Here is a 27,875-nt window from a genome sequence, read left to right on the forward strand (position 1 = left end):
TTCGTGCTGGGGTCCCTCCTGCTGCCCCCCCTGCAGCTTAGCAAACATACCTTACACGTGTCATCTCACTTTGTACAACCACCTCGTATTGTTCCAAAATAAAGCCTGGGGATGAGGGATAAACCAAATACTTCACTGATATGCAAACATACAGTGCTGCTACACTTGGGACAACAGCGTTAGTGTCAGGAGAACAGCAGTGGGGTGAAGCATCTCACAGAAAATCCCTGTAGCTGCAGGTGATCATCACAAGTGTCCCGCTGTGTTCTCTGTCCTTTTCCACTGCTCCAGTACCTGGTGTGTTGTTGTCAGAAGCTGCCTTCCAAAACGTGGCATTTTCCTGCTCAAGGCTTTACAGCTCCCCCCACCAGCACCTTCACCCTACAGGTGCATCAAGAGGGACACCAGCCCACCACACTCCTTGGAAAACAGGCTTGGAAAGACAAGGTGTGAAGCAGCAGTGGTGCTGGGCAGTGTTTATTGGGCCAGGACTCTATGCAGCCCCTGGGGAATGTGGTTGCTGCTGCCCTGAATGCCAGAGGGAGAAAGAAGCCCCCTCCTACAAGCCTTCTACAATGAACAGATGAAACAGCATGTTTTGGACTGCTGTGGGGAGAGCTGCTGGCCTGGGATGGCTGTAAAGCTGAAGCACACGGCTGGAAGGGCTGGGTACTGAGAGGCCACCCGGCTGCAGGATGCTCTGACAGCACTCCTCACCCCTGCTCTCTGGGCTGCTTTTTTTCCTCAATAAAACAAGGCTTGTGCAATGTGTGTCTGTATTTTCTGCTGCTTTTGAGCCTAGTCGATGATTTTTGGAGGTGGCTGAGCTCCAGGATGCCCTTGGGCACTGGGAGTGTGGGATGCCAGTGGAGCTTGTGGGATCTCTTATGAGAGCTCTGCAGGGCTGAAGCTTGGAAACAACAAACCCTGACCCCACAGAGGGGATCGCTGCTCACAGCTAGGAAAAAACCTTTATTTTAAAGCAGGGTCCCCCTGCACAGCCCTTCTACCACCTGTTTGCCCAGCCCTCACCATGCCTGAGCCCTCCCTGCTCCACATTCGGGGTGGCCAGGCTGGGTGCTCAGGGAGGTGCTGGAGCAGCTCAGGGCTGGGTACTGCTGTGACCCATCGGAAACCCATCGAGGCTGGTGAGAGGCATTTCCCTGGCTCTGCCGGGCTCTGGAGCACTGCCTCATCTCTCGCTGCTGCGCTCGAGCACAATGCGATGTGGCTGGGCAGCGTGCGGCCCCCGGCGCTCCCGGAGGCTGTGCGAGGCGGCGCTCCCGGCCGTGCCGGGGGAAGAGGGGAGGGAAGCGGGGTGCCAAGGCACGCACCGAGGTCCCGGGGGCTGAGCCGGCGCAGCGCCAGCCTCGGCTCACGCCCGGGAGAGGCGCACGGGGTAGGTGACCATGTTGAAGCTGTCCCAGGCGAAGAGCTGCCGCTCGGCAGGGTTGTAGTCCAGCATGCTGAGGTAGCGGAAGCGGTTCTCGAAGGGGATGCTGAGGGCCCGGCTGCTGCCCGTGGCAGTGTCGTAGGCAAAGTTGACGGTGGCGTTGGGCGCCGAGTAGCTGCTGACGGTGTAGAGGGTGCCGCAGATGAGGAAGGAATTGGCCACCCCCCGCTTGCGGATGTTGGTCTCCCAGGTCCGACGGATCTCCAGCGTCTCGGGGTCCAGCTTGGAGAGGACGATGGCTCCCCGGGCCTTCTCAGTGCTGTAGATGACCCAGAGCCCCGTCTCATCCACCGCTAGGTCGATGTCGGTGTAGCCCCCCCAGGAGTAGGGGTACTGCCCGTGGTAGCCGGCGCCGGGGATCTCCCTCTCGGCCGTGATGGTCTCTCCCCGCAGGTCGTAGCGGGCCACGGAGCGGGACTGGCGGGGCTGGAAGAAGAGCCCGCCGCGGTAGATGACGGCCCCCGTGCTCTCCAGGGGCCGCGGCAGGATGTGCACCTTGGCGGGGTAGCCCCGGGCCAGCTGCTCGGCCTCCTCGTACTGGAAGAGCTGGCGCACCTCGGTGCCCACGGTGTCCACACGCCAGGTGTTGTCCCGGGTGAAGGGCGGCACGGGCTCGGGGTCCTTCATCCACACGCCGTACTTGCCCGCGATGGAGTCCGCCCGGCCGAACACCACGGGCTCTCCCACCCACACCAGCTGGCCGCAGCCTGCTCGGGGACAGGACGGGACACAAGCGGTCACCGCCAGCCCCTCGTGAGCAGCGGGCCGTGGGGCCGGCCCGGCGTGCCCGTACCTGAGTCCTCCTTGCCCGGGCGGCCGAGCGCCGTCTCCTCCAGCAGCCGGGACACGGGAACCTCGGTCCTCTCCGACTGCAGCTCCTGGTAGCTCAGGGGCTGCGGCTCCCAGCGCGGCGCTGCAGCGGGGTCAGGCACAGCGTGAGCGGGGCTGAGCCAGCCCCCTCACCGCCTGCCTGCTCCTGCCGCCCTCGGGGGGCTCCGTGCCGGGCTGCTGCCCCTCGAAATGCCGATGCCCTGGGCAGGAGCCCGGTGCCCCTCCCTCTGCAGCAGGGCACATCCCTGACCGTTCTCTATGCGGGAAACTCCTAAGAGCCCAGATGAGCACGGTACCCTACATGGCCCCTCTGCTGCGGGGCAGGCGGCGTGGGGAGGCAGGTATGGGGCAATGGGCTGCGACCTCCCAGCAAGGCTGAGCCCCCCAGGAGCGGGGCCAGCAGTGGGTGCACAGCACGGGGGCCGCACACGGACTCGGCGGCAGGGACGCACAGGGGTCCCGGCCCCGGCACTTACCCTTGGCGGGGGCGCGCAGCGTGTCCCGGCCGGGCCCCTCTTTGCCGGGGGGGCAGCGGGCGGCCCGCAGCCGGGTGATCTCCTGGGCGCTGCTCTCCAGCCGCCTGCCCAGCTCCTCTTTCTCCCGCTCCAGCCGCCCCTTCTCCTCCTCCAGCCGGGACTTGGCCCGCAGCAGCTCGCCGTACGCAGCCTCCAGGCGGGAGGCCGCGGCCACTTGCTGCGGGTCCCGTGCGCCCCCCGGCTCGGCTCCCCGCGGCCCCGAGCCCGCCGCTCCTCGCTCCCGGCTCTCCAGCCGACTCAGGCGGGCGGCGAGGGCGGCCAGCTCGGCGCGCAGCTCGGGCACGCCGCCGGCAGCCTCGGGGCAGGCGGCCTCCACGGGGCTGGCGACCGTGAAGGAGTAGGTGCAGTGGCCGGAGCTGTCATGGGCGCGGCGGAGGAAGGCGGTGTCCGCCCGGCCACCCAGGGCCACGGAACCCCAAAGCAGCAGCCAGACCCCCAGCATGGCCCCGGCGCCGCCCCTCTGAGCGCGCCGGCCACCGGCGCCCGCATTTATAGAGCACGAGGGTCGGGGCGGCGGGGGGCGGGCGAGCCGAACCTCCCAGATGCCTGCGGGGACACCGGCACTGCCCCGCCGCCTCCCCGGGGCCGCTGGCCGAGGCCGTGCGCCAGGGGTGACGCCGGGGCGGGCGGGCCCGAGGCCGAACCCCGCGACCTCCCAGATGCCTGCGGGGACACCGGCACTGCCCCGCCGCCTCCCCGGGGCCGCTGGCCGAGGCCGTGCGCCAGGGGTGACGCCGGGGCGGGCGGGCCCGGGGCCGAACCCCACGGGGGCCGCCCGGGGCCTGAACGGAGCCCGCCGGCCCCGGGTCCGCCCCGCCTCAGGACGATCCCGCCCCCTTTCCCCGTCGTGTCCCCGCCCGCCATCGGTAGCTCGGCGCTCGGCGCGGCGGGCGGGGCGGTGGATGTGACAGGACTCTCCGGCACCGGCCATTTCCCGCCGGCCCGGCCCGGCCCGGCCCGCTGAGCGCGGGGGCGGCGGGTCCCGTCCTGGGCCTGCCCGGCGCTTCCCGCTCTCCCCTCCAGGCTTCTCCCCCCGGGCACAGACCCGCGGCACAGACCGGTCATGCCTCCCAAATTCAAGCGGCACCTGAACGACGACGAGGTGACGGGCTCGGTGAAGAGCGAGCGGGTGAGTGCCTGTCGTGCGGGGCTGGGCGCGGGCTCGGTGCCCACGGCAGGGGGGCCTTGGCCGGGTCTGTGCCGCCGCAGCCCTCAGCCGCGGGGCCCAGCGGCCCGGAGCGCTGACAGCGCCGTTCGGGCGGTGAGGGCTGTCCGAGCGCCAGCCCCGCTCCGTGTGTGGCACAGCAGCCTCGGTACGGCTCTTTCGGGAACCTGTTGCGGCTCCTTCATGCCGCATCCATGGCCAGGGGATGCCGGTGTGCTCCAGCCTCCTGCCCTTCCGCAGAGCCTGGCAGGGACGCGGCCTGGCTCTGCTGCCCACGTTGGCTGAAGGAGCTGAGTGAAGTCACCCTGTCCATTACAGCCGATTTGTTCTCCTGTCACCGCGGTCCCTTCATTTCCAGGCTTTGAGTACAGGTCCCGGCAGTTGCCTGGTTTGGATGAAGTGGATTTAACCTGCTGGGGTCAGGCTGTGCTAAAGCTCGCTTTAGGCTGTGGTCGGAAACGCTGCTGCAGCTCCCGACAGCTGCCAGCGAGCCGCGGTGCCCGTGCTGCCACGAGCAGGCTGCTCCTCCCTGGAGGGAAGCAGCGGCTGGAACTACTGCACGGTGTTGTAGGTTTGCTTGAGTTGATTGAGCAAGTGTGACAGGATGGAAATGTAGGTGAGCTGCACCATCAGAGCATCAGGCCAGGTGGGAGCCCAGATCTACACATGGGAAAGCAGCAACTGTCCCCAAGGACCATCTGCTGGGTCCCTGGGCTCACAGCTTTAGTGTGTTACCTCTCCCTCCTGATTGTTTTTGACCCTAAGCAGAAATGGTTTTGTCTGGAACATGCAGGCTTCTGTGGGATTGTGGGGTTCCCCTTAAAAATCAGGTTTTGGATCCTCTCCTGCAGTGTAGTGGATCAGCAAAGGGGAGTCCTGGGGAGCCCTTTGGGGTGAAACAGAGGAGCTGCCAGACTGCTCTGCCCTCCAGCCCAAGGTTCCCTTGTGGTCATCCCTCTTACACCTGCTGCCATCAGATGGTGGAGAAACCTCATCCTCCAAATCGAGTGGATCTGATTTCCCGTGTGGATGGAACAGCCCAGGGTGTCTGTGGGTGATCTGATGATTTTGGGTGCAGGGCTGGGGATTGTCCCTTGAGCAGAGAGGGCCTTCCTGCAGTCAGAGGATGCTGATTACATCCTAAGAGCTGGAAATGTGGGTGTGAAATGGTGGTTGCTTATTAATGGAATGGTTTTTGTGTGTTTGCAGAGGAACCTGCTGGAGGAAGACTCAGATGAAGAGGAAGACTTTTTCCTGTGAGTTGGAATGCAGTGTCATACCTGCCTGCAGCTCTGAGACTGGGGGCTTGGGAATGAAAACCTTCAATTCCTTTGGGATGTGCTTCCAGAGCCTTGGCCTTGAGCATGAATTAATAGGCGTGACCTTTTGTAAGAGTGAAATGTCCCATGGATCCTAAGACGTGGGAGGGACTGATGGGAGGTATGAAAACAATTCTCTGTGCACAAGGCATTGGTTCTCTCCTCACATCTTTTGGGTCTGGTTTAAAAACATGTTTTCATTGTGCCTTCTGTCCTGATTGCTCTTTTCTGCCTGCAGGAGGAAGCCATTTGGACCCAGGAATGACAAGATCAGGCAGTAAGTTGTTGTTGCTTAGTGTCACGGGGATAATGACTTATTTTGTCACTTGGAGCTCCTGCTGCTGTCTTGTCAGAGTATTTCTGTGTAGCTCATCATATGAACATTCCTCACGCCTGTGTTCTTCTAACTGACCTGTCCTACCCCATGTGTCCACAGCTAAAGGAAATCCTAACTTTGATACAGCCTGTCAAGAAATTGTGTGTTCAGTGAGGTAAAGGGATACCATTATATCATAGTAGCTTACTGGAGTTCCTGAAGCCCTGGCTGTGTTCTGGTGGTGACCTGTTCCATGCTTTTGTGAGGCTCTTTCTCTACAGCATTAACCCTGAATTTTAACCTTTCCTAGCATAATTTTTTGATTTTTGAGGCTTTTTTTACCTCATCCTGTAACATGCTCCTTAACGTTTCAAGAAAGTAAGTGGTCAGGAACACACCAGGTCCATGGGGTTTGGGCAGCAGCTGGTGCTCTGGCATCCTCTTCTCCAGATAAAAACCTGATATGGGTGATCTGGAGATGAGCAGTGACTCACTGGGGTCAAAGCTGCTGGAAAACAGGAAACCATTACAGCTGGAGGAGGTGTGGGGCAAGAAGGAAGGAGTGATCACTCTGGATCCTTCTCCCATGGAGTCATTTCCTGGATGAAGCTTGTTCAGGGCTCCAGTTTTTCCTGTGAAGGATGTGGTGGTGGTACTTAATCAGAAGTGTGGGGTTACTTACAGACCTCTGGTCTGTGTTGCCCTGTTCCTTTGCTGATGTCTGTGGAGCCAGGACAGAGATCTGTGTGGGGACTGCTGCCTGGGCATTGTTCAGGCTGTTCATGGCTTGCAGCCTGTGTGTGGCTCTTGGTTAGGGATTTTTGCCATGCCAGGAAGAAGCCAGCACAGCTCTGGGATGACTCATTGCCACCAGCAGCATTAGGCTGTGCTTGTTATCTTGGGTGAAGGGCACTTGTGCTGCATAAGAGGCAGAGGGCAGGTGCTGCACCCCGAGTTTTCAGGGCATCTCTGTTCCTCCCAGAGTGTGAGGATGCTGCTGGTAGGGAGGAACTGCTCTCTGGAGTAAGCCAGTGTGGATGGAGCTTCCCTCCTAGGGCATGATCTGGAGGGAATAAGAAGGCTGAGAACTGGGTGTATGAGGGGGTCTCACCTCCATAGAGAGGTAGAGATGGGGTAGTGTCCATCCCTTCAGCCTCCTCTGCTGGACAGCACCTGCAGTGTCTGCTGTGTTCCCTGCTGGTGGGAGAAAACAGGAGCTCTTCTCTTGCCTGTCTCAGCCTGGCAGAAGGGAGCAGTGGCTTAGGTAGAGGAGGACAGGGCACCTATGAAAAGGAAGTAAAGTGAAAGGAGCATTTGGCCAGGAGCTGGTGGGTCCATAGGTGTGATGTGACTAACGGCCCACACACGAGGCTTGCCCATTGCCACGGATTGCCTGGACACAGTGGATGTGGCATGGAATAATTCCCTTGGGCTGTCAAGGGGCTACATCTATGGAGCATCTAGAGCACTTGTTACTAACCAGAATTTATTTTCTGCTCTCATCAGCATTGATTGCTTTGTTTAATAAGCACTTACACCGTGCAGTCATCACTTCTTGTCATGGAGATCACTGTGAAGTTTCTGATCAGTTCAGCCCTTGTGCTGTAGGGATCAATGTGCCTGGTCTCACAGTGACTCAGTTTTCTTTGTTTCAACAAATAAAGGGTTAGGTTGCTGCTGAAAAACTGTAAGGAAAAGACATTTTAAGGAGGAAATTGAGCATTTGGAGAGCTAAGGCATAGCTGGGCAAAGCTGGAGAGGCCATGGAATTGTGGGGCTGGAGGAACGAGGTGTGAAGATGGGTGTAAAAGAAAACCGGGTGGAGGATTGGGCACAGGAAAAAGTGATGGGATTATGGCAGCAAAGGTGTGGAACATATTAAACGTGAGGGGCAAGACTGGAAAGTTTTCCTAGTTGTCCTTGGCAGGAAAGGGGGATGGATTGGGTCAGGGTGGAGTTTGGCAGTAGAGACCCTCAAGGCTGGCTCAGTGGTGGGGAGCACTGCAAACCTTGTAGGGGAAGGAGGTGAGTGACAGCAACAGTGACAGGAGAAAGTGTCAGTCCCCTTCAAGCTGAGCTTTGTCCTGATGTGTCTGGAGGCTGCTTGGTTGGGGTGGACTCTCCTCTGGTAGTTGAGAGGCCACATGGGGTCCCTTTGAGGCCTCCCATGCCCAGGGTGGGCTGGAGCTGAGGCACAGCTTTTAAAGGGCTTTTATCCTTTTCCCCAAAGGCACAAAGAACAGGTAAGGGAGAGCTGTTCTCCTTTCTCTGCCTTTGCTTTGAGGCTTTGGAAGAAGTGCTGAATGTGTGCATGAGAGTCTTTTCAAGGGAAGCTGGGATGTTCATCTTCCAGCTGGATTTCTTTATTTTGGAAAAGGAGCTTCTCGTCACAGACCATCTTTTCAAAAATTCTGCTAAAATCAGCCCCTTTTCTGCACTGCTTGACTTACTTTACTGCTGATGTTTGTGCTTTCGGGGAACTGTGCCATTGGGTTCTTGTTCATGCTGCTGCTGAGGCTCCCCAGGAGCCTCTTGATCTCTGTGAATCCCCCATGGTGCAGCTCTGGGGGATCAGCATTGCCAGCCCCAGTGGCTCTGGCTGGCTGCAGGCCCTGAGCAGGGGGAGGGTCTGGGGAATGGTTTGAACTCTTGAGGCAAGAGCTGACTGCAGCTTCCCAGGGCTCATTGCAGGTTGTGCAGTGAACCCCAACCACAGTCCAGGCTTTCATCTGAAGGTGATACCAAGACCGGGTTGACAGGTGACATTGTTGGATATAATTCCTTTCAGTGACTGAAAGGCCTCAGGGAGGCATAGACTGCTGTTTTCCTTCCAACTGGGACTAAGCAGCACGTTCAATCCATGGCTTTGTGGCGGGGTTCAGCACTGTTACCCCGTTGTTGGGAGCAGCAGGGCTCTCTGCAGAGAGCTGGGGAGTGCTGTGCAGCCTCCTGTCTCTGTACCCTCCATCTGCCTTGGCTCTTCCTCCTGTTCCCTCTTCCCTGGGTGGCTGCCACAACCAGGGGTGTTTGGGTGGAATGTGCACCAAAATACACACTGTTAATATCACTGGGGTGGAAAACTGGAGTGTCATGCTGGCTGCAAACCCCAGCTTGGAGACAAGCAGCAGCTTGGGCAGCACACCCCTGGTGTGTGCACAGGCTGTTTACGGTGTCTGGAGAATGCAGCACTGTTGTTAGCCCAGCACCCTGACCAGCCCAGGCAGGTTTTCAGTACCTAACCCGGGGTGGCCACAATGGAAAGGCTTATTCCTCCCACTCTGGAACAGCAGAGCACAAGAAGAGAGGAGTCTAAAGCAAGCTGAGTGCCACTGGATCTCGTTGCTTTGATGGTGTACACTTGCTGTCCTTGTTAAAAGCATCAGACTTGCAGTAATTAGTAAGAAAGAAGGTCGTGGGAGACATATTTCATGTTTTTGTCTTGCTCCCTTTCCTGGCAGGTATTTATTCCTCTTTATTTCTCTTGGAAATCTGGCAGGAGTAAAGCACATGAAGTGTATGTGTCAAAAGCCTGTAGCTCCCCAACAGGAAATACACTTTGTATTAGAGGACTCATTCTCTCTTGCCAAATAAAACAAGAAAATATTTTCTTCTTGATGTGACTTGAGTTTCCTACCTCAAGCATGCCAGACTACTGGGAATTTTTGAATTTGTTCTGCAGTTACTGGGCTAATACATAGGCTGAGCATTTTTCTGGAGAGGCAGCAGTGAAGGGTGGGAGAGAGCAGAAAGAAAGGTCTGGTTAAGGTGCTTTGTGGAGGTCTGAATTTCCCTGGCTTGGCCTCTTCATTGTTTTGTTGGTTTTTTCCCCCAGATGGCCAGCTGTGCTACCCAAATGCATTTATGTTCCATAGGAGTCAGCACCTCAACATTTGTGGAAGTTTATAAGCCTTGATTTCTTTGTGCCTCAGTTCTTCCTCTGTGAGATGTTTTGTTCTCTTGGGGACAGCTGACAGCTTGCCCGGGGTTTGGGCAGGTAACAAGGCCCTTAGCATTTTGCCAGCAGCTCAAGTGAGAAGAGACAGGATGCTGAGAAGCAGCTTGGGCAGTAAGGGTTTGTGCTCCATAGCTGTCCCCCACATGCTGTTAACCACCACAGCAGCTTGAAGTTACCAGCCTGTTTTGCCTCCAGCACTTTGGGGTGCCCCAGGACTGCAGCAGCCCCCCTCAGGGCTCTGACCTGCACTGGCAGGGATAGGGGTGGTGTCGCATTGCTGTGCAAGTTGCTACATACACTGTAACCTTGTGTGCTCCCACTTGTTAGTTGTACCAGGATAACTTGGTGACAAATCTGTTGTGGGAGGAAATCTCTCTATTTTCAAGCCAGAAAATGATTTTAGAAACATTTACATACTGTAACTGTAGACTTCTGCGTGTGAAGCCCATGTTTGAGGCTTAGAGGTTTTGCCAAGTTGGCTCATCTGGGGTAGCAGATGTTGGTGCTTTTCCTCTCGCCCCAAGCTGTAGCTGCATTGCTGGCAGCTCCAAGCTGGGACTTGTTGTGCCAAGGTAAGGAAAGCCCCTTGCAGAACGTGCCTGCTTGTCACCCAGTGCCCAGGGATGGGCCGTGGGGCTGTGTCCTGTGTGGGGTGGACGCTTGGCTCCCCAGGGCACTGCCCTGTGTTTCCTGTCTGCATCCTCAGTGCCACCTTCCGAGCTTTGCCAACAGCTCTGCCACTCACCTCGGGCTTTGTAAAACAAACAGGGGATCAGAGCAGGCTCCTGGGCACAGGGCAGCTCCTGCTGGGAGATCTTTGGGGGTTGTCTGTGCCCTTCCCCTCCAGATAAGGAGCTCCTGGCACTGTGGAAGGCGGGAGCTGCCACCGCATGGTGTAGGTGGGTTCAGAGAGATGCTGCTCCCACAGACTGTGATGCAGCAGAGAAGGCAGGTTCCTTTCTTGTGCTGTCCTAAATAAAGCAAATTTTTACATGTGCTGCTGGAGTCCAGCATGTGCCTTATCACAGCTGTTGACTCAGAAATTTCAGAGGAGTTGCTTGGCTCTTCTAGCTCTGGAAGCCACAGTGCAGTGGTGCTGAGGACCTCAACCTGAAAGGCTAAGATGGGAAACCCCTTCATATTTAGAGATGTAGAACTCTTCTTAGAGTTTTCTGGGGAGGAAAATGCCTTTTAATGACTATTCTCAGCTGTATTTGGAACAGTAAGTAAATGTGAGCAAGTATTGTGACCACTATTGCTGGTTGCAGCTGCTCCTCATCAGCACAGGTGTCTGCTTGGTGAGAGGCATGTAGCTGGTAGGAGAAACAGGTCAGTGTGAACCTATGTCTCTAATTAATTAATTAATTAGAGGCATGGTGGTGAGGACAGAGCCCTGTTTCTGGTTCTGCAGTGCCCCATTGACTGGCCTTCAGTCTGTGTTGGCTCCAGTTTGGTGGGCCTTGGGGGAGGATACACTGTTTCTCTCTGGAGCTATTTCTGTTTTGTTGCCTCCAAGATCCTGCTGTTGCTGTTGCCTTCCTGGGAACGGCATGTCTCAAACAATGTATTATGCCCCGGGCCTCAAGAATATCCTCATTTCTATCTCCAGGAAAACAAATGTGTATTAGCTCCAAAATACAAACCAGAATGGAGCAGTACTTTTCCACCAGGAAAATTTTTCTCTCTTGCCAGTGTATTTTTTTTCTGGAGTGAATAAATGCATTTTTAATAACCCTACGGGTGTGATTTAGGCTGCTGTTCACTGAAGGCTACCCACAGAGTTGCATAACCTAGGAGAAGATGAATTATGACTTGGTTTAGTTCATATCAGCCATTTATTTGCTATTCTCTTGATGCCCCTGGCAGAGTGGGTTTAATTTAGTAACTCAGTTCCTGGAGGAGGGAACTGATTTAATTTCACCCCAAGTTATTGAGCAAAGGTGTGATGTGGAGTTCTGTGAAATGTAGAAAGATAAGGTATGGTTTTTATACTTCTTCTTTCCCCTTTGTGAGCTCTTCTGTAGCAGAGGTGCCCACCAACAGCAATTAGTTCCTTTTCATACTGCATTTCTGTTAAAGGTGTTAGAGAGGGTGTCCCACTTCTGCTGACTTCCAAGTGCTCTCTCTGAGCCCCTTGTGTTCCCTTGCCCTTTCTGGGATTGCCAGAGATCCACCCCATACCATGCCATGCCTCTGACTTTCTCTGCACCCCTTCCACCTCTTTCTTTCCACTGTTGTGCCCTTTCATTTTTGTGGGTGAGCTCTCAGATCCCACCAGGCTGGGCAGCTCTGGTGCTCACTTCTGCCTCTCATGCTGCCTTTGCCCCACCCCAGTGTCCAGAACCAGGTGGACGAAGTCATCGATGTCATGCAGGAGAACATCACCAAGGTGATCGAAAGGGGCGAGCGGCTGGATGACCTGCAGGATAAATCAGGTGTGATATCAAACTCAGCTCTGCTGGCCTGCTTCCCTGGCTGCTGGGCTGGGTTAATCTGCTTCAGTTCTGAAAGCACCTCATGTTAGTCCTGGGCTTACATTTCTGTCCTTCCTGAGAGTGGTGATGCTCAGCCTTGAGCTGCAGATCTGACTTTCTGCTGACTCTCTCTCCAACTTTACCTGCTGCCCTGTGCAGAGGCATTAGTTTGGAGGTGTCTGGCTGCTGGGATCTAGTTGATCCTTCAAGCAAAGGTAGATTGGTCTGTCTTCTGGCAGTGTCCACTGGCTTGCAGAGCACGTTCCTGTCCTCAGAGAGCAGCCAGTACAGAGGGAGCACAGTGGGACTTGTGTGTGCTCTGGTGAAGGACATCACTGTGCTGTGGCTTTGGTGAATCATGCTGTGGTTGGGTCTTTTACTGCATAGAACTTAGTGGAGTTAGAAGAGGTGAATGGGTGCTGTGACCACTGAACTGACTCTTTTCTTTCCTTTAATAGACAGTTTATCAGACAATGCAGCAGCTTTTAGCAAAAGAGCCAAGCATCTCCGGAGACAGATGTGGTGGCGAGACTGTAAGGTGAGCAAGAAGGTGAATGGGCAGGGCTGGGGTTGTGGAAGGGTGGTGACCTGCCTGCCCCTGGGAGAAGGTGGAGCAGCTCTGCTTCCCAGCTGAAAGCCTGCTGGGAGCAAAGGCCTCCTGTCAGGTCGAAGCAGCTGCCCCAGGCTCCCTGTGTAAGGTGCCTGTGTGCTCCCCTTGCAGATGAAGGCGATCATAGCGATGGTGGTGCTCATTCTCCTGCTCGTCATCATTGGTGAGTAGCTCCACATCAGCCCAGCCATGGCTGACATGGACGTCTTGGTGGCACTCCATGCTGGGAGAGACAGGACATCTTGGTGGCACTCCGTGCTGGGAGAGACACCGTGGTGCTGGTGTCCCTGAGGGACAGCACCTGAGCCACCCCATGGGCTCCACTCTGCCTTAAGTCACCATAAGGGGTGCCTGCAGAGCATTCTGTGCTCCTGTTCCACACAGAGGAGCAGGCTCCAAGTCCTGCTGACTGTGACCAGAGAAAGCCAGCAGTGCCCTGCCAACCTTGTACTGACCCAGGCTTGGCACTGACTGATCCCAAGGCGGGTGGGAGTACATGGAAAAGTTTCAGGCTAGAGCAATGTCTGCTAGAAACACCTCTACATGTATCAGCCACCTTGCAATGAGCCTGCTGTGTACAAATGCTCTTTCCCAAAGTTTGTGCTGCCTAATTTCCTTTGAGTAGCTGTTGTGGCTTTGCCATTGGTCCCTTCCCGTGCTCTCTGCCTTTCCTGGAGCTCCCCTAAGCAGGGGTGTCACTGCTTTTCCTACCAAACAGCTCAGAATGACCAGAGCATCTTTCTTCCAGGCAGGAATAATTGATCCCTCTGCCTCACAATGACATGCTCCAGGGATCCAGGCCATGCAGCATGGCAGTACAGCTCTTGTGTGCCACTGGGTCTGGAGGGTTTTCCTCCCACTGAAGTGTCCAGAGGCAGCTCTGTATCTGTTCTTGTTCCTTCAGCAAAGCCCTTGTGTCCTGTTGTCCTTCTGACACACAGCCTGCAGTGGGAGAGGCAAAGCTGGCAGCAGGGTTGACAGAGAGACTGATGGAAAATCCCATCTGGTTTAGTTTTGGGAAGCTGGAAGGAGATGAAGGTAGCAGGATATGTTGTCTAGCATGTGTGCAGACAGCAGATTGCTTTAGCTGGGAGCTGGGAACACACTTGTGCTCACAGCTGCTGGGGTTTGTCACTGCAGAAATGGGGGGACTCCCTGGCAGGGACAGGGGTGTGCTGAGAGCTGCTTTCTTTGTGTTTTGCAGTGCCCATAGTCCTGAAGTACCGTTCCTGACAGGGCAGCTGGAGGCTTCGGTGGAGCTGCCTCTGGGATAACCAACCTGCTGTGTAATTTAAGTGAGATATCTGTATATAGCCTGGAAGTTGTTTTCTCTCCTGGGAGCAGGAGGTGGTGGCAAGCAGCCAGCTCTAAGGGAGTGTTTGAAGAACTACCAAACAACCCTTTTCCAGTCAAGTACCTGTCCTGCTGTCAGACTTTTTTTATAACACAAGATTCAGATCCCAAACGGACTGTTTTGTGGAATTCTGGGTCTCTGGTTTGGAGCTGGCTACTTGCCCCTATGGTCTATCTGTACATATGGTTGAGTTGTAATATTAATAATAATAATAATAATAATAATAATATTTTTTGAGCAGCTCCCTGCTGCCTGCTGTGGAAGGCAGAGGGGACTCTGAATCAGAGAAAAGGAGGGGATAAATGTCTGAAGGGAAATATGCATTATAGGGAACTGATTCTTTTGAGGACAACTGCAAGGGTGTTGTTTTTCTCTTGTTCAAAAAAAAAAAAAAAGAGAAGAGAAAAAGTGAAATTAGGTTTTACAATCCAGAAGACTTTCTGGTCCTGCCATGGGAATGCACAAGCTCAGTGTTTTCAGTATTGCTGCTTACAGCTGTGACTAAAGACATTCCAGTAAACCTATTTTTGACTGTACATGTGGAGTTTTTGCACGTCTTCATAAAGTTTTGGAGGACAGTCAGGGCTCTCTGAGGCTGGGAGTCCCTGTTTCTGTGTGTTCTTAACCAAAAGTAAGAAATGTGTTTAAAACCCAGCAAGCAGCACGATTATATAAAGACACAGCTGGAAAACAATTCTCCTGACTCCCATCCACAGTGAAGAAGCCCAGTTTATATTCAGAGCCCTTCACCATGATGTGGTGGTCGTGGTCCTGAATGGCAGCCAGTTTTACTCCCTTGTGATCCAGTGGGGTGGGGATTATTCCCAGACATGGGCACTGGGGGGCTCTGGGGACCCCTGTGCTGGAATGAACAGGAACTGAGCTCCTCTATCCATGGGTGGGACTGTGGTGTTTTGGCTGTTTCCAGCCTTGGTCTCAAGTGCTGGTGGCATTTCTGTCAGCCCTTTATTTTTGGGAGCCTTCTCCTTTCCAACCCTGAGCCTGGCACTTCAGCTGACCCAAGCTCTTCTGGTTCTCTTTTTGGGCTTCTCTGATGAGAGCTGCATTGTCCTGCTAGGCACGTGTTTGAAATTATTCTGGAGAGGGGAAATGGTGCCCCAGAGAATTTCCAGTGCCATGTCCCAGCTTCCTCCTCTGACCCTGCCCCCAGGACCTTGTAGAGTTTCCACCTGAGTGCTGCCCCATGCAGAGAAGGGGATTAGGAATGAGCAGGGCAGCCTGGAGGGTTGGATGTGATTCAATCTGCCTTGCCCAGCTGGAACATAAACAGGGCTTTTCCCCTCTGCTAGAGCTGATCTCTCCACGTGGGAATCAGGAAGGCAAGCTGGGTTTTTCCTCCTGAAGTATAGGCTGGTTTTAACATCATACATTCCGTGGAAGGGACAAGTCATCCTGCCTGTGCCTTTGGTTACTCTCTGCCTGCAAGGATCACGAAGGTGGATGAGGAGGGACTGTGTCTGTCTCCAGGGGGGCTGCAGATCTCGCTGAGCTGTTTGGTACCATGTCCTGCCAGCTGGAAAGTGAGTTAATTCACTCCTGCTGCTGCAGAGCCCTGCCAGGGCCTCTGCTTTTCTCCCACAGCCCAGCCTTGCCTTTGCTGCTGCTGCTGCCACCCGCAGCAGGACCTTGGTGCCACAGGAGCCCTGGTCAGAAACATCGCAGGAGTAGAATTTGCTAAGCAAGTTTTATAGATTTTTCTCTTTTTCCCCACAAGGCTGGAAAGACCATTAGAAATGTCTGCTCTTGGGGTGGTGCAGAGCAGTCCTCCACATGCTCCCGTAGTATTGTGGTTTTATATTGCAGCCTGTGCTGTCCCACCCTGGACTGGTGGCAGAGAGAACTGCAGTCAGCAGAAAGGGAGGGGGTGTTGTTTCCAGCAGTGTCTGCGTGCTTGCGGATTGGTTTTCACTTAGGAGAGGTTATGAAGGAGCTTCTACAACAAAAACAACTCCTTCACCCAAGCTTTGGGTCTGTTTTACCCATTTCTGCATTGTGCAGAAGACAGACCATCAGCTGCTGTTTTCCACATGATTTCTTTTGTACAGGGAATGGCATCTTCTGGCGAAAGCAGCGCATTCCTCCTCTGAGGATTGCTGTGTGAGCCTGTGGCGTGATCCCAGGTCCCCATGCCTGAGGGAAAGGCAGGCTGCAGGGATGGACACGGGTGCAGAGAGGCCTCCTGGCTGTGCAGCCCAGGGGGAAAGAAATCCCTCCCGAGGAGTCCCCTTGCAAAGCAGTCTTGGCAGGGTCTGGCGGTGAGGAGGGGCCTGGGTACACGGTGGGAGAGCTGCGACTCCGCTGCTGCTCCTTCCCAGGGCTGCTCCCGCCCTGCACTGAGCTGTTCCTGCAGGGCTGCGCACCGGCCCCGCGGACAGAGCTCTTGACTCGAGCCTGGAGTTTTTGCTGCAGCCACCGGCTGCTCCTGCAGGGAGAGCTGCCACAAGCCAACCATCAGCCCCGAGGTGCTGGAATTGGCTGTTGATCCGTTTTAGGTTCGAGTCCCTCAGTGCTGGGGTTGTCCGGGGCACAGACGTTCCCAAGGGACAGCTCTGGCTGCGAGAGGCACCACCAGCAGCAAACCAAGGACGGAACTGTATGGCTCCGGCACAGGAAACCTGATGGCAGAAAGCGCAGAGACGCGCCCGAAGTCGGGGGCAGAAGATCAGCAGAGCTTGGAGCACAATCCCCTTGCCGATTCCCCGGCTGCAGCCGGTTCTACCCCAGCAAAAGCAGCGCGGGCTCCCAAGGCCGGGGCTGTAAACCGGCCCGGGGCTGTGAGGGGCCGGTTGCCATGGCGACCCTCCGCGCCCCCCGGGGACCGGCAGTTCCCGCCTCTGGTGTGGGCGGTCGCCTTCCCCATTGGCTGGAAGCTGCGGGGCGGGCTCGTTCCCCATTGGTCGAGCGCTGCGGGGCGCGGCGGCGCCGCGGGCGCTGATTGGCGGCCGGGCGCGCAGGGGCCGTGCGCGCGGTCAGCATGGCGGCACCGGCGCGGCGGAGCGTCGTGTTCGTGACCGGCAACGCCAAGAAACTGGAGGAGGTGAGGGCGGCGGGACCGGGCCTGGCCAGCGGTTTGCCTCTGTCCCTCCCTGCCTTGTCACTCCCTTCTCCCTGCGCAGGTCACGCAGATCCTCGGGGACTCCTCTCCCTACACGCTGGTGGCAAAGAAAATTGACCGTAAGTTGTTGGCAGGGCCTGGCGGGATGCGGTGGCTCGGCCCGGCCCGGCCCGGCCGTGTACTCAGCACCGCTCCGTCCCCGTGTCCGCAGTGCCCGAGTACCAGGGGGAGCCAGACGAGATCTCGGTGCAGAAGTGCCGCGAAGCCGCCCGGCAGGTCACTCGCTCCTTCCCCTTTCCCGGCGGGATGGGTGCGGAGGGACCCCAGCCGGGGACACGGAAGGATCCAAACCGGCCCGACCTGGCCCCGCTGCTCTCCCGGCTGTTCTGGTTTATGCCGTGTCCCTCTAGCAGCGGGAGGTCACGGAAGCTCCTTCAGTGCAGGCCCGGTGGCTGCAGGACAGAGTTTGATGTCTGCTGAACATTCCCAGCTGGCTCTGGGATGGGTGTCCTGCAGGCATGCCTCTGGAGCACAGGCTTTCCCTTTCCTTGTCCTGCAGGATGGCAGGGAGTGTTCAGCTCTGCTTGTTTTTCTCCATGTGAAACCTTCCCTACTGTTCTTCAGCCTCTCTGGCCTGCCGGGGGGGTTTGGGTTTGATTGTGTCTGGCTGGTGTGTGTTGCCTTTGAGGTCAAGTGGAAACACGAGGATAGGATGGAGCAAGGGAGTGCCTTCCTTTGGGTCTAATGTTCTCCTTCTCTTGGGCTGTCACTGTAGGTTCAGGGACCTGTTATAGTAGAGGACACCTGCTTGTGCTTCAATGCCCTGGGGGGGCTCCCGGGACCCTACATGTAAGTGGCTGTTTCTCCTTTCATGTGCCAGGGTGAGGAGCCCAGGCTGGCAGGGTGGGCTCCAAACTCCAGGAGCAATGGGGTCAGGGAGGTGATTGCTGTGCCCTGCCCCTCATCCTGCACCCCAGGGGCTGCACTGAGCTCCTTGAGCCTGCAGTAAGTCAGGGAGCAGGGATGGAGAGACAGAGCTGGGCTCTTGGCTCTGGTTTCCAATCTGTGGTGCCTGCTCTGGCAGCTTGGGAAGCTGTGCAGTAAAGGCACCAAGCCTTTCAGCAGGACTCTGCCATGAGTGCCCCATAGGTTCTCATAGGGACAGCTTTAATCCACAAGATAACAAAGTTATTATGTATTTATATACATACATTTCTATTATTTTATTATTTATATACATAATAACTAGGATACAGTAAACTAAATACCCCACTGCTGTTTTCACTGTGCCCCCTTCAGCTTAAGAGGTAAGTCTGTCCTTCCTGGTCAGTAGTGCAGAATGAGTGATCTTACAGCACACTGAGAGGGATTCCAAGGCCTATGAAAAGGATTCCAAAGGCCTATGAAAATGTAAGCAACACTGTCACAAGGATGCCTGTATTTCTGAGAGATAATTGCAAAAATTGATCTTCCCTCTTTCCTTCCTTTTCAGAAAATGGTTCCTGGAGAAACTCAAGCCAGAAGGTACTGCTCTCATGTTACTGCTCTGTGTGTAACCCACTCCTCTGCCCCTGCAGTGGCCCCTGCCCGTGCTGGGGGAACCAGCAGGTTCCTCGAGCCTGTTCTGTGCCCTCCTTCCTGGGATGTTGTTTTTCTCAGTAGTTCCATCCCCGGATTCCTAGACTCCTGCCTCTGCAGGCTGGTGGCAGGGCTCATGGGAGCATCTTGTTCGTCCTGGAAGATCTCCTGCTCCCTGTGGCTTCAGGGCAAGCCCCTCTCCACTAACACTCCCCTCCCCTGCTGTGCCTTGACCCCACGGTTCAGAGTGTGACTGCAAATCCTGTGCTGGTCTCATTAACGTGAGCACTAATCACTCTCACGCACCAGGGGCTTTAGTTATGCTGGGTTGCTTCATCTCCCAGATTCATGGCAGGGCTCTGGAGATGAGATCTGAGCTCTGGCTTCAGTCCCAGCAGGGATCCTGCCAAGAACATGCTGCTGCCTGAGCTTTGTCACCTCCCGTGGCGCTTGGCAATGCCATGTGGAGCACATCCGTGCCTGGGTGGCTGTGCTGTGCTCCCAGGGAGCAGCAGGACCTGCAGGCTCCCTTCTGTGTCCCCCAGGCCTGTACAAGCTGCTGGCTGGCTTCGAGGACAAGTCTGCCTACGCGCTCTGCACCTTCGCCTTCAGCAGCGGGAACCCGGAGGAGCCAGTGAGGCTCTTCAAAGGCCAGACCCACGTAGGTGCTGCGTGCTGGGCAGGAGGGCTGTGCTGCCACTGTCACAGCTGCACTGCCCCTGCTCAGCACGGTGCTGGTGGCCTCTGGGTCGCTGAGTGTTGGGAGCAGGCTCAGGGAGAGGTGGGAGCTGGGTGCTGGGGGTGCAGCCCTTTGTTCTGCACGTTTCCTCAGTCTCCTCAGCCCATCGCCCTCTGTGTTCAGGTGCAGTTCTTAGCTCTGGTATTTGGAGAGGTCAAAGCACTGTCACCGTAGGGCAGCCTGAGTTTGGAGCTGCTGACTTTGGTCACACCCTGGGGACGAGCTGGGGAGGGGACAGCACCTGCAGGGCCTGTGATGGAAATGTAACTGCAAGGGAAGTGCAGTCTTTATGGTTTTTTGTGCTTTTTTGTGTTCTTTTAAAGTTTTTCTGTGCTTTCTCATGGCAGGGAGTGATAGTGGAGCCCAGGGGCCCTCGGGATTTTGGCTGGGATCCCTGCTTTCAGCCAAATGGCTACAACCAGACGTGAGTGTTGTTTTTCCAACAGCTCTTTGTGTAAGGCAAACCTTGGTCGAGGGTGTCCAGGGGAACTTGCTTGTGAGGAAGGGCATTAGGGGGACATGTCCTCTTGGATCAGAACATGGTGGATGATGGAAAACCCCCAGATCGGGGGTTGTGTCACTACAGATGCCCTCCTGAGCCAAGCAGGGAGGCAGAGGGGGGGCTCTCGGTGCTCCAGGGATGTGCTGTAGTGTCCCTGCTACTGACACTTGTTTCTGTGCCCTGCAGCTACGCCGAAATGCCCAAGGCAGTGAAGAACTCCATCTCACACCGGTACAGGGCGCTGAGCGAGCTCTCTGCCTTCTTCATTCAGAGCAGCTCGCCAGAGCCCCGCGCCGCTCCCAGCTAGCGCCCGAGCCGCGGGCTCACGCAGCCGCACAGGATCCCTGGGTCGGGAAGGGCCTCTGGAGATGCCCCGGTCCGAGCCCCCGCCGCGGCAGCGGTGTGCATGTCACGCGCAGCGCCGGCAGAGCCTCCCTCCGCCGCGGGGTGCCATTAAAGCTGCTCCTTCTGAACCCACCGCTGCCTCGCTCTCCGCTCTTTTTATTGCTTCAGCAGAGCCCGGCGGGCGTGGGCTGTTGAAGCTGCGCGGTTCTGATTCGGGGGCGGCTTCGGACCGGAGCCGGCACCGGCACCGGCACCGGGCGGGGGGAGACCGGGGCCGCTGCGCGGTGGAGCGCGGAGCGGCCGGGGCGGAGGCAGCCAATGGGGAGCGGCCGGGGCGGAGCGGCTGGCCAATGGGGAGCGGTCGGGGCGGAGGCAGCCAATGGGCGGCGGGCGCACGGCGCCGCGCAGCCGGAAGCGGTCAGCGCGGCGGACACGTGGGGCCGCGGCGGGAGCCGGGCACGGCACGGCCCAGCACGGCTTGGCCCGGCCCGGCCCGGCCGGCCATGGAGCTGCTGCCCCGCAGCCCCGCCGAGTTCGGCTCCGCACGCTACTGGGATCGCTTCTTCCGCCAGCGCGGGCAGCGGTCCTTCGAGTGGTACGGGGCCTTCCCGGAGCTCTGCCCCGTTCTGCACAAGTATGTGCGGCCCCGCGACAAGGTGAGCCCCGGCTGGTACCCGGCGCTGTGTCCCCTCCGGGCTCCTCCTGGGCGGTGAGCTCTGAGGTGGCTTTGCCTGCAGAAGAGGAGGCTCAGGTCTGGCCTTACCGCTCTCTGCGATTCCTGAACGGAGCTTGTAGCCAGCTGGGGGTGGCTTGTTCTCCCAGGCAACCAGGAACAGCATGAAAGAACATAGTCTTGAGTTGCGCCAGGGAAGGTTTAGGGTGGACATTTGGAGAATAAATTTCTTTAGAGAAAGGGCGCTTAGACACTGGAGTGGATTGCCTAGAGGGAGATGGTGGAGTCACCATCCCTGGAGATGATTAAGGAAAAACGGGATGTGGCACTCAGTGCTGTGGTCTGGTTGGCATGGTGGCATTTGGTCATCGCTTGGTCTCCGTGTTCTCCGAGGTCTTTTCCAGTCTAGTTGGTTCTGTGTGTGGGGACTGACACAGATGATGTGAAGCCCCCAGTGTGCCTTAGCAAAAGGACAGGAGAGACCCCTGAGTGGCCCTGGACTGGGCAGCTCTGGGGGTTAAAACTCCGGGGTCATTCTCAAAAAACATGCAGCAGGCGCATCACTTCTCTGCCCATGGGAGTGTTCCCTGTGGACACTTTATCTTAGGCCATGGGGAGGGAGTGTGCAGGCCCCGGGGGTGTGGTTTGCACAGAGGGCTCCCACACACGTCTGCTGTTTGCTCCTACAACGGGGGGTGTTTCCAGGGTGTTCTCACCATCTCGCTGCTCTGGTGCTGCTGCCCAGGTTCTCGTGGTGGGCTGTGGGAACTCGGAGCTGAGCGAGCAGATGTACGACGTGGGCATGTGCCAGGACATCGTCAACATCGACGTCAGCGACGCCGCCATCCGCCAGATGCGCGAGCGCAGCGCGAGCGCCCGGCCGAGGATGAGCTACCTGCTGATGGACATGCTCCAGATGGACTTCCCTGACGCCCACTTCCAAGTGGTCCTGGACAAAGGCACGCTGGATGCCCTCCTGACCGACGAGGAGGAGGCCACCTTAGCCAAGGCGGACCAGATGTTTGCTGAGATCAGCCGGGTCCTGCAGGTAGGAGGGCGCTACCTCTGCGTCTCCTTGGCTCAAGCCCACGTGCTGAAGAAAGCCGTGGAATACTTCTCCCAGGAAGGCTGGGTGGTGCGAGTCCACCAGGTGGCCAGCAGTGGGGACAAGCAGCAGTTTGTCCTGCCGGTCTTTGTGTACGTGATGACAAAGTTCAGGAAGGTGCCTGGCTCAGCAGCTCAGATCCTGGAGATCTGCCCTGAGGAGCAGGACCGGCCCGTGCGGGTGGAGAGCGCGGAGCGGCTGGTGGCAGCGGTGAAGGACAGGCAGCATTATGCCCTGCTCTGCAGCCAGATCAGCAAAACCCCCTGCAGGGAACAGGTTTCCTTGGATCTGTGTGACAGAGAGAGCGGGAAGCCTCGCTACACGCTGCACGTGGTGGACAGCCCCTCGGTGAAACCTTCCCGGGACAATCACTTTGCCATCTTCATCAGTGAGTACAGCCTGTCCAGGCTGCAGTCAGGTGCTTGCCCTGGCCAGGAGCTGCAAAACAGCCAGCCCTTCAGGCCTGTTGAATTTGGGGCTGGAGAGGGAAATAACCCACCTGTGTGGGGTTGGGGTGATGTTTTAGTCCTGGCTTTGCGATGGGGTGCCTGGTGGTGCAAGCAGAGATCTGGCACAGAGCTTGTTGGGCAGAGAGACACTGCATGCCCTGCCTCCAAGGTGGTGATTCCTGCCTGGATGCTGGTGACAGCCAAGTTAGCACCTTGCAGCTGGGAAGGCATTGCTGCTCTCTCTGGGTGTCCTGGCTTGCAGGGCCAGACTGCTGGGGCTGCACTCACAGAGATGTGTCAGCCTCTGCCAGCAGCAGTTCCCTCCCTGCATGCCTGCCAAGCTCCCACAGCCTGCACACAGGTCAGGAGCCTCTTGGATCCCCCCTTCTAATGAGATGTGGCTTTTCCATCTTTTTGCATGAGCTTGCCCAAAACAGGGCAGATCCTGGCTCTTCTGATGGTTGCAGAGCACAGCTCTAGCCAAGCAGTGCTACCTTCCTTAAATGTCTTGCCATTCCCTGTGGCTCCTCCCTTGGAGGCTGGAGGGCCAGGAGCAGCCCAGGCTGATGGCAGCTCCTTCTGCAGTCCCACAGGGCAGGGAGACCGAGTGGCAGGAGCTGCCAGGAGCAGCCCAGGCTGATGGCAGCTCCTTCTGCAGTCCCACAGGGCAGGGAGACCGAGTGGCAGGAGCTGCCAGGAGCAGCCCAGGCTGATGGCAGCTCCTTCTGCAGTCCCACAGGGCAGGGAGACCGAGTGGCTCTTTGGGACGGAGGAAGGGCGGAGGCAGCTGGCGGCCAGCGCGGGCTTCGTGCGCCTGCTGACGGTGGCCCTGCACAGGGAGCAGCTCTACGAGGGCATGGCCGGCATCCAGGCGGAGCTCTCGGGGAAGGTGATGGAGCTGGCCCCGCCGGGCCTCCCTGCCCGGCAGCAGGTGAGCCCCCGCTGCCCGACCCCCTGGCTGGGCTTCCCAAAACAGGGCCAGGTTGGCTCTGCCAGCAGGGAAACCCTCTTCTCCAAGGGACACCAAGCTGCAAGGTGTGAGCTGGATGCCTTGGTGGGCAGGAGATGGGCCTCAAGTGCAGCTTCTCTTGGCTTTTCCTCCAGCTGTCTGTGATTGGAGGCAGGATTTGAGGTGCTTGTGTGGTAGGATTCAGTACAACGTCCTTGCCCTCCAAAACCCAGCATCCCAAGAAAAGCAGAGGTCCAGAAACCCCAAAAGCATCCAGCCTCCTGTCTTAATCCTGGCTTTATTTAACTTCTGTTCCTTCTGTCTTCTCCTTCCTGCCCCAACTCCACACATCTGAGCTCTTGCAAAAAATCTTGCTGTGTTTGCTCCCTGCATTCCCTGTGTTGGGAGTGAATCTAGTGCAGATCCCCAGCTCTCCTGTGGCATCCCACTGCTCCTCTATTGTATCTGCTTTGTCCTGGCTCAGTCAGGACAGTGGGAAAGCCAAGCTCTTTGCCTGTAGCCTTTCCTCGTTCCCAGCAGCCCCTGTCCTCCCTGCAGGTGCCCTTCCTGTCTGTGGGAGGGGACATCGGGGTGCGGGCGGTGCGGCACTGTGGCAGCAGCCCCCTGAGCGGGGACTTCGTCGTGGAGGACGTGAAGGGAGATGGCACCTGCTACTTCCGCCGCCTCATCTTCCTTCAGAACAGGAACGTGGTGCAGTCTGAGGCTCGGCTCTTGGCCCCCACACCTCTCCCAGGTACACGGGGCAGGGGCCAAGGATGATTTTTTAGGGTGACAGAGATTGACAGCAGTACAGGAAGAAGGCAGAAGTCCTGCTGGGACCTGCCTGTTGTGCCCCAGAGCAGCCCTGGGAGTGTTCTTACAGCGTGGGTGGGACAGGGTGGCTAGTTCCCGGAAAGCACCTCCATCTCCCCCCTTGCCTTACTGGCTGGTGTCTCCTGTTACCCAGGCCAGAAGAAGAAGAGGAAGGACAAGAAGAAACCCAGCCCCACTGAGCCACCTGGAGCCATCGACAAGAGCTACCTGTGCTGTGAGCACCACAAGGCCATGGTTGCGGGGCTCTGCCTGCTGGGGGGCCCCGACGCCCTCCCAGGTGACGAGGCCAGCAGTGGGAGGCTGTGCTGGGGCAGGTGTCCCCACGCCACAGCCCCGTGGGGAAAGGCTCTTTTGGCCAAGGTGCCCCGTGCACCCTTCCCAAAGCGGTTTGGGGACGGTGGCTGGGACGAGCGGTGGGGTTATGGCATCCTGGTGGCTCACTGGGTGCTCTTGGTTGGCAGGAGAGCTGGCAGTGCTGGTGGTGGGGCTCGGCGGGGGCAGCCTGCCCCTCTTCGTGCACGATTACTTCTCGCAGGCCCGCGTGGCCGTGGTGGAGATCGACCCCTCCATGCTGGAAGTGGCCACGCGCTGGTTCGGTTTCTCCCAGGGTGACCGCATGCAAGTGCACGTCTCCGATGGCCTGGACTACGTGGCCAAGCTGGCAGCTGAAGGTACCATCTCACAGAGCATTTCAGGTGCCCCCTCGAGCCCAGTGGGTGACACCATGGGTAGCGGAGTCCTGGGCTGTTGTCACCAGCTGCTTCCTCTTCCTGCCTGTCTCCTGCTGGGTGTCACAATCTCCAGCCTCACCAGGGCTCTGCAGCTCACAGCCTGTCCTTGCCAACCTGTGTAGAGGTTGTTGCCTCCCCCAGCACCAAGGGCTTGTAAAGAGAAACCCCAGCAGAGAAGACACCCGTAACAAGGCAGAAGGGGTGTCTTGATCATCCCATCTTTGACCTTCCTACTTGCGTAGCTCACCTCTGTCCCATAGGATAACAACTGTCTGTGCTTTGTCCCGCAGCACCAGCCCAGTATGATGCCATCATGTTTGATGTGGACAGCAAAGACCTCACGGTGGGCATGAGCTGCCCACCCCCAGCCTTTGTGGAGAAGCCCTTTCTGCAGAAAGTTAAAACCATCCTGAAGCCAGAAGGTAGGAGGGGAGATCTGGCCATATCCCCATGGCCAGGCTGGCCAGTTCTGTGTGGAGTTGGGACTGTGCCACTGTTTCTCATCCTGGAGAATAGTGGCTACAGCCAGGCTTGCTGCATGGCATCTCTTTCTCCTGGTGGGTCCTGCCTCTGGGTGTTTCAGTGGGCATTGTGACACAGGCTGAGACATCCCAGGGGGCCAGCAGAGTTTTCTGGGAGCAGTAATACCTGAGAACAGATCTCGTGGCCACCCACAACCCGTGTGGCAGCAGGGACGTGGAGCGGGGCCGGGGGCACCGGGGGGACGCCGCTGAGGGAGACATTTTCACCGGGGTGGCACAGGGTGGCAGGGAGCAGGGCGGGATGCGCAGGCCGCTCTGAGCTCCCCTCCCTCTCGCCCTGCTGCAGGAGTCTTCGTGCTCAACCTGGTGTGCCGCGACGCGCGGCTGAAGGAGTCCGTGCTGGCCGCCCTCAGGGCCGTGTTCCCGCTGCTCTACGCGCGCCGCATCCACGGCGAGGTCAACGAGATCCTGTGGTGCCAGGCGGGCCCCGCGGGCCGGCGCGGCCCCGCAGAGCTGGGGGCGCGGGCGCGGGCGCTGGAGCAGGCCCTGCGGCAGCCGGGCCGGCCCTGGGACAGCTCCTACGCTCTGGCAGACGTGCTGCAGGCCGTCCTCGCCCTCTGAGGGGGCTCTGCTGCTGCCCCGGCACCACGGGGCTCCTGTGGGGGCTGTGGGCCCGCGACAGGGTGCCCGTGGCTGGTACTGCTGCCCATCGCTGGCCTGCTGGAAGGATGGGGCTGGCATGGGAAGGTGCTTCCTGAGGAAAGGCTCCAGCACCGTGCAGGGCTGTACAGCCCAAGGGGCAGTGTTCAGCTGGTGGGGTGAGGAAGGTGCTGTGGGACTGGCACTGTGGGTTTGGGTCTGTCCTCGTTGCTTTCCCACCTTGGGAAGAACATCCCTCCGATTCTTCTTCCCCTTCAGCACAGCTCCTTTTGTTCTGATGGTGCCTCTCCCTGCATCTCCAGCGTGCCTGGTGTCTGCTGAGCCCCAGGCTGCTCCAAGCCTGCTTGTGGATGTGTGTGGGTGGGCTGTGAGCTGTGAGAATAAAGCACTCAGGGGTGCTCTGAGGCCTGCAGTGCTTTGCTATTTCAGACTTATTTCTGAAGCACCCACACTCCTGGAAAAACTACAGTCATCTCTGCACTTCAAAGGCGTGTCCTGGGACAGGTATCTGCCCCTTGAGCCCCACTCACCCTCCTCAAACTGCATCCCACTACATTTCCCTCTTCTGAATCTCTCCAGCCATCACCACTGAACTGAGACCCCCAAGCTCAGAACCCTTCTGCCCCAGGGCCAGCAGGGACCCAGCCCTGGGCTCAGACTCCTGGCCACAGCACCCCACTCACCCAGCTGGTGCAGGTCAGCCTTCCTGCAGGATAAAAGGGCAGCCAGAAAATACTGAGCTGTTCCCACAGCACCCCAATCCTGCCCAGACAGCTCAGTCAAGAGCTGGCCTGTGTGATGCCCTGTGCAGGCTGACCTAGAACAGAGACCAGACAGAGCTAAAGAATAAAGCAGGGATTTATTAGGAAGCCTCAATAGATCCACCTTGGGCAGCACAAGAGCCCAGCCAGGGCTACACCCAAGATGAACCAAAATGGTCACAAAATGCACAACTGGTCATGGGGTCTCACACTTTTACAAGTTCTGCTCCATTTGCATATTGGAGTTAATTGTCCATGCAATCCCATCCTTCTTGTTTTTCTCTCTTCAGTCCACGCTGTTTATGTTCATGGACCTGAGATTTGGATCATTTGTCCTTGGTCCCCAGCTGGAGAAGGAATTGTTTTGTCTCCCTGCCCTGTGCAGAGAGCTCACCATCCCCTAATATGAAGCTCAGAACTACACACTAAAGCAGTGCAGAATCTGAAAAATATAAAAGCAAAAACCTGAGGCATCATGTGTGTCCTGACTGATCACGGACCTGCAGGTTCTCATTCATTCATCAGAAGCCATTTTTGGGGGCTTGTCTTTCTCCCCTGCAACAGCTGGTGCTAAAATGGGTCTGAGACGTGACACCAAAGTGACCAGCTTGCAGACAGCAAGGTGACAAACTGGTGCTCTGCCACTGATCCTGCACCCTCACTCCATGATCCCTTCTGCCCCTGGCAGGCTGAGAGGACAGCCTGTGAACAGCCCTCCTGAGAGCTGCTTCCCAAAGCAAACCCTCCCCAGCCACCTCCACAGCCCAAGGAGCTAACAATACACCAGAAGCAGTGTGTAACAGCACTCATCCCTCCTCCCTCCAGGAGGGATCTGGCTCTCAGCTCCCCTTCCTTGCTTGGAAGGAGCCAGCTCTCCATGTGTGGGAAAACCTCTGCCACTTCCAAAGCAGAGTGAGAGGGTGTGTGAGCTGAGAGTTTATGCTCTGCTACTGATCCTGCACCCTCACTCCATGCTCC

The 27,875-nt window shown here is 57.3% G+C and overlaps 4 protein-coding genes across 4 annotated transcripts; 3 read left to right on the forward strand and 1 right to left on the reverse strand.

The window, feature by feature from the left end:
* Positions 1-939: 939 nt before the first annotated feature.
* On the reverse strand, positions 940-3,621 carry MYOC (myocilin). The gene is made up of 4 exons (XM_041420187.1): positions 3,473-3,621; positions 2,761-3,355; positions 2,247-2,366; positions 940-2,160 (listed from the first exon to the last, which is right to left on the reverse strand). Exons 2-4 carry the CDS (start codon positions 3,260-3,262, stop codon positions 1,376-1,378), a joined length of 1,407 nt encoding a protein of 468 aa, XP_041276121.1. The 5' UTR covers positions 3,263-3,355; positions 3,473-3,621; the 3' UTR covers positions 940-1,375.
* A 58-nt stretch (positions 3,622-3,679) lies between these two features.
* On the forward strand, positions 3,680-14,549 carry VAMP4 (vesicle associated membrane protein 4). Its single transcript, XM_041420058.1, has 7 exons — positions 3,680-3,949; positions 5,195-5,241; positions 5,543-5,581; positions 11,910-12,010; positions 12,508-12,587; positions 12,771-12,822; positions 13,864-14,549. The coding sequence occupies exons 1-7, from the start codon at positions 3,884-3,886 to the stop codon at positions 13,890-13,892; spliced, it is 414 nt and encodes a 137-aa protein (XP_041275992.1). The 5' UTR covers positions 3,680-3,883; the 3' UTR covers positions 13,893-14,549.
* Positions 14,550-16,922: 2,373 nt separating this feature from the next.
* Positions 16,923-20,385, forward strand: ITPA (inosine triphosphatase). Its single transcript, XM_041420054.1, has 8 exons — positions 16,923-17,071; positions 17,151-17,208; positions 17,301-17,365; positions 17,865-17,938; positions 18,582-18,613; positions 19,213-19,328; positions 19,754-19,830; positions 20,095-20,385. Exons 1-8 carry the CDS (start codon positions 17,009-17,011, stop codon positions 20,213-20,215), a joined length of 606 nt encoding a protein of 201 aa, XP_041275988.1. The 5' UTR covers positions 16,923-17,008; the 3' UTR covers positions 20,216-20,385.
* Positions 20,386-20,569: 184 nt separating this feature from the next.
* Positions 20,570-26,540, forward strand: EEF1AKNMT (eEF1A lysine and N-terminal methyltransferase). Its single transcript, XM_041420205.1, has 8 exons — positions 20,570-20,909; positions 21,672-22,419; positions 23,212-23,411; positions 23,988-24,183; positions 24,397-24,540; positions 24,725-24,934; positions 25,285-25,416; positions 25,823-26,540. The coding sequence occupies exons 1-8, from the start codon at positions 20,604-20,606 to the stop codon at positions 26,095-26,097; spliced, it is 2,211 nt and encodes a 736-aa protein (XP_041276139.1). The 5' UTR covers positions 20,570-20,603; the 3' UTR covers positions 26,098-26,540.
* Positions 26,541-27,875: the final 1,335 nt, after the last annotated feature.

This window comes from Onychostruthus taczanowskii, unplaced genomic scaffold, assembly GCF_017590055.1.
Source record: "Onychostruthus taczanowskii isolate IOZ18803 unplaced genomic scaffold, ASM1759005v1 scaffold63, whole genome shotgun sequence".
NCBI classification, from domain to species: Eukaryota; Metazoa; Chordata; class Aves; order Passeriformes; family Passeridae; genus Onychostruthus; species Onychostruthus taczanowskii.

Excerpts from the sequence above, each read along its gene's own strand:
- EEF1AKNMT (XM_041420205.1), top strand. The coding sequence starts at position 20,604 with ATGGGGAGCGGTCGGGGCGGAGGCAGCCAATGGGCGGCGGGCGCACGG. Across the intron at positions 20,910-21,671 it reads ATGTGCGGCCCCGCGACAAG|GTTCTCGTGGTGGGCTGTGG; the intron begins GTGAGCCCCGGC and ends GCTGCTGCCCAG. Across the intron at positions 24,541-24,724 it reads GGGCCCCGACGCCCTCCCAG|GAGAGCTGGCAGTGCTGGTG; the intron begins GTGACGAGGCCA and ends CTTGGTTGGCAG.
- MYOC (XM_041420187.1), bottom strand. The coding sequence starts at position 3,262 with ATGCTGGGGGTCTGGCTGCTGCTTTGGGGTTCCGTGGCCCTGGGTGGC. Across the intron at positions 2,367-2,760 it reads GCTGCGCGCCCCCGCCAAGG|CGCCGCGCTGGGAGCCGCAG; the intron begins GTAAGTGCCGGG and ends ACCCCGCTGCAG. Across the intron at positions 2,161-2,246 it reads CCCGGGCAAGGAGGACTCAG|GCTGCGGCCAGCTGGTGTGG; the intron begins GTACGGGCACGC and ends GTCCCCGAGCAG.
- VAMP4 (XM_041420058.1), top strand. The coding sequence starts at position 3,884 with ATGCCTCCCAAATTCAAGCGGCACCTGAACGACGACGAGGTGACGGGC. Across the intron at positions 12,011-12,507 it reads TGACCTGCAGGATAAATCAG|ACAGTTTATCAGACAATGCA; the intron begins GTGTGATATCAA and ends TTCCTTTAATAG. Across the intron at positions 12,588-12,770 it reads TGTGGTGGCGAGACTGTAAG|ATGAAGGCGATCATAGCGAT; the intron begins GTGAGCAAGAAG and ends CTCCCCTTGCAG.
- ITPA (XM_041420054.1), top strand. The coding sequence starts at position 17,009 with ATGGCGGCACCGGCGCGGCGGAGCGTCGTGTTCGTGACCGGCAACGCC. Across the intron at positions 17,366-17,864 it reads GCCGCGAAGCCGCCCGGCAG|GTTCAGGGACCTGTTATAGT; the intron begins GTCACTCGCTCC and ends CTGTCACTGTAG. Across the intron at positions 19,831-20,094 it reads CCAAATGGCTACAACCAGAC|CTACGCCGAAATGCCCAAGG; the intron begins GTGAGTGTTGTT and ends TGTGCCCTGCAG.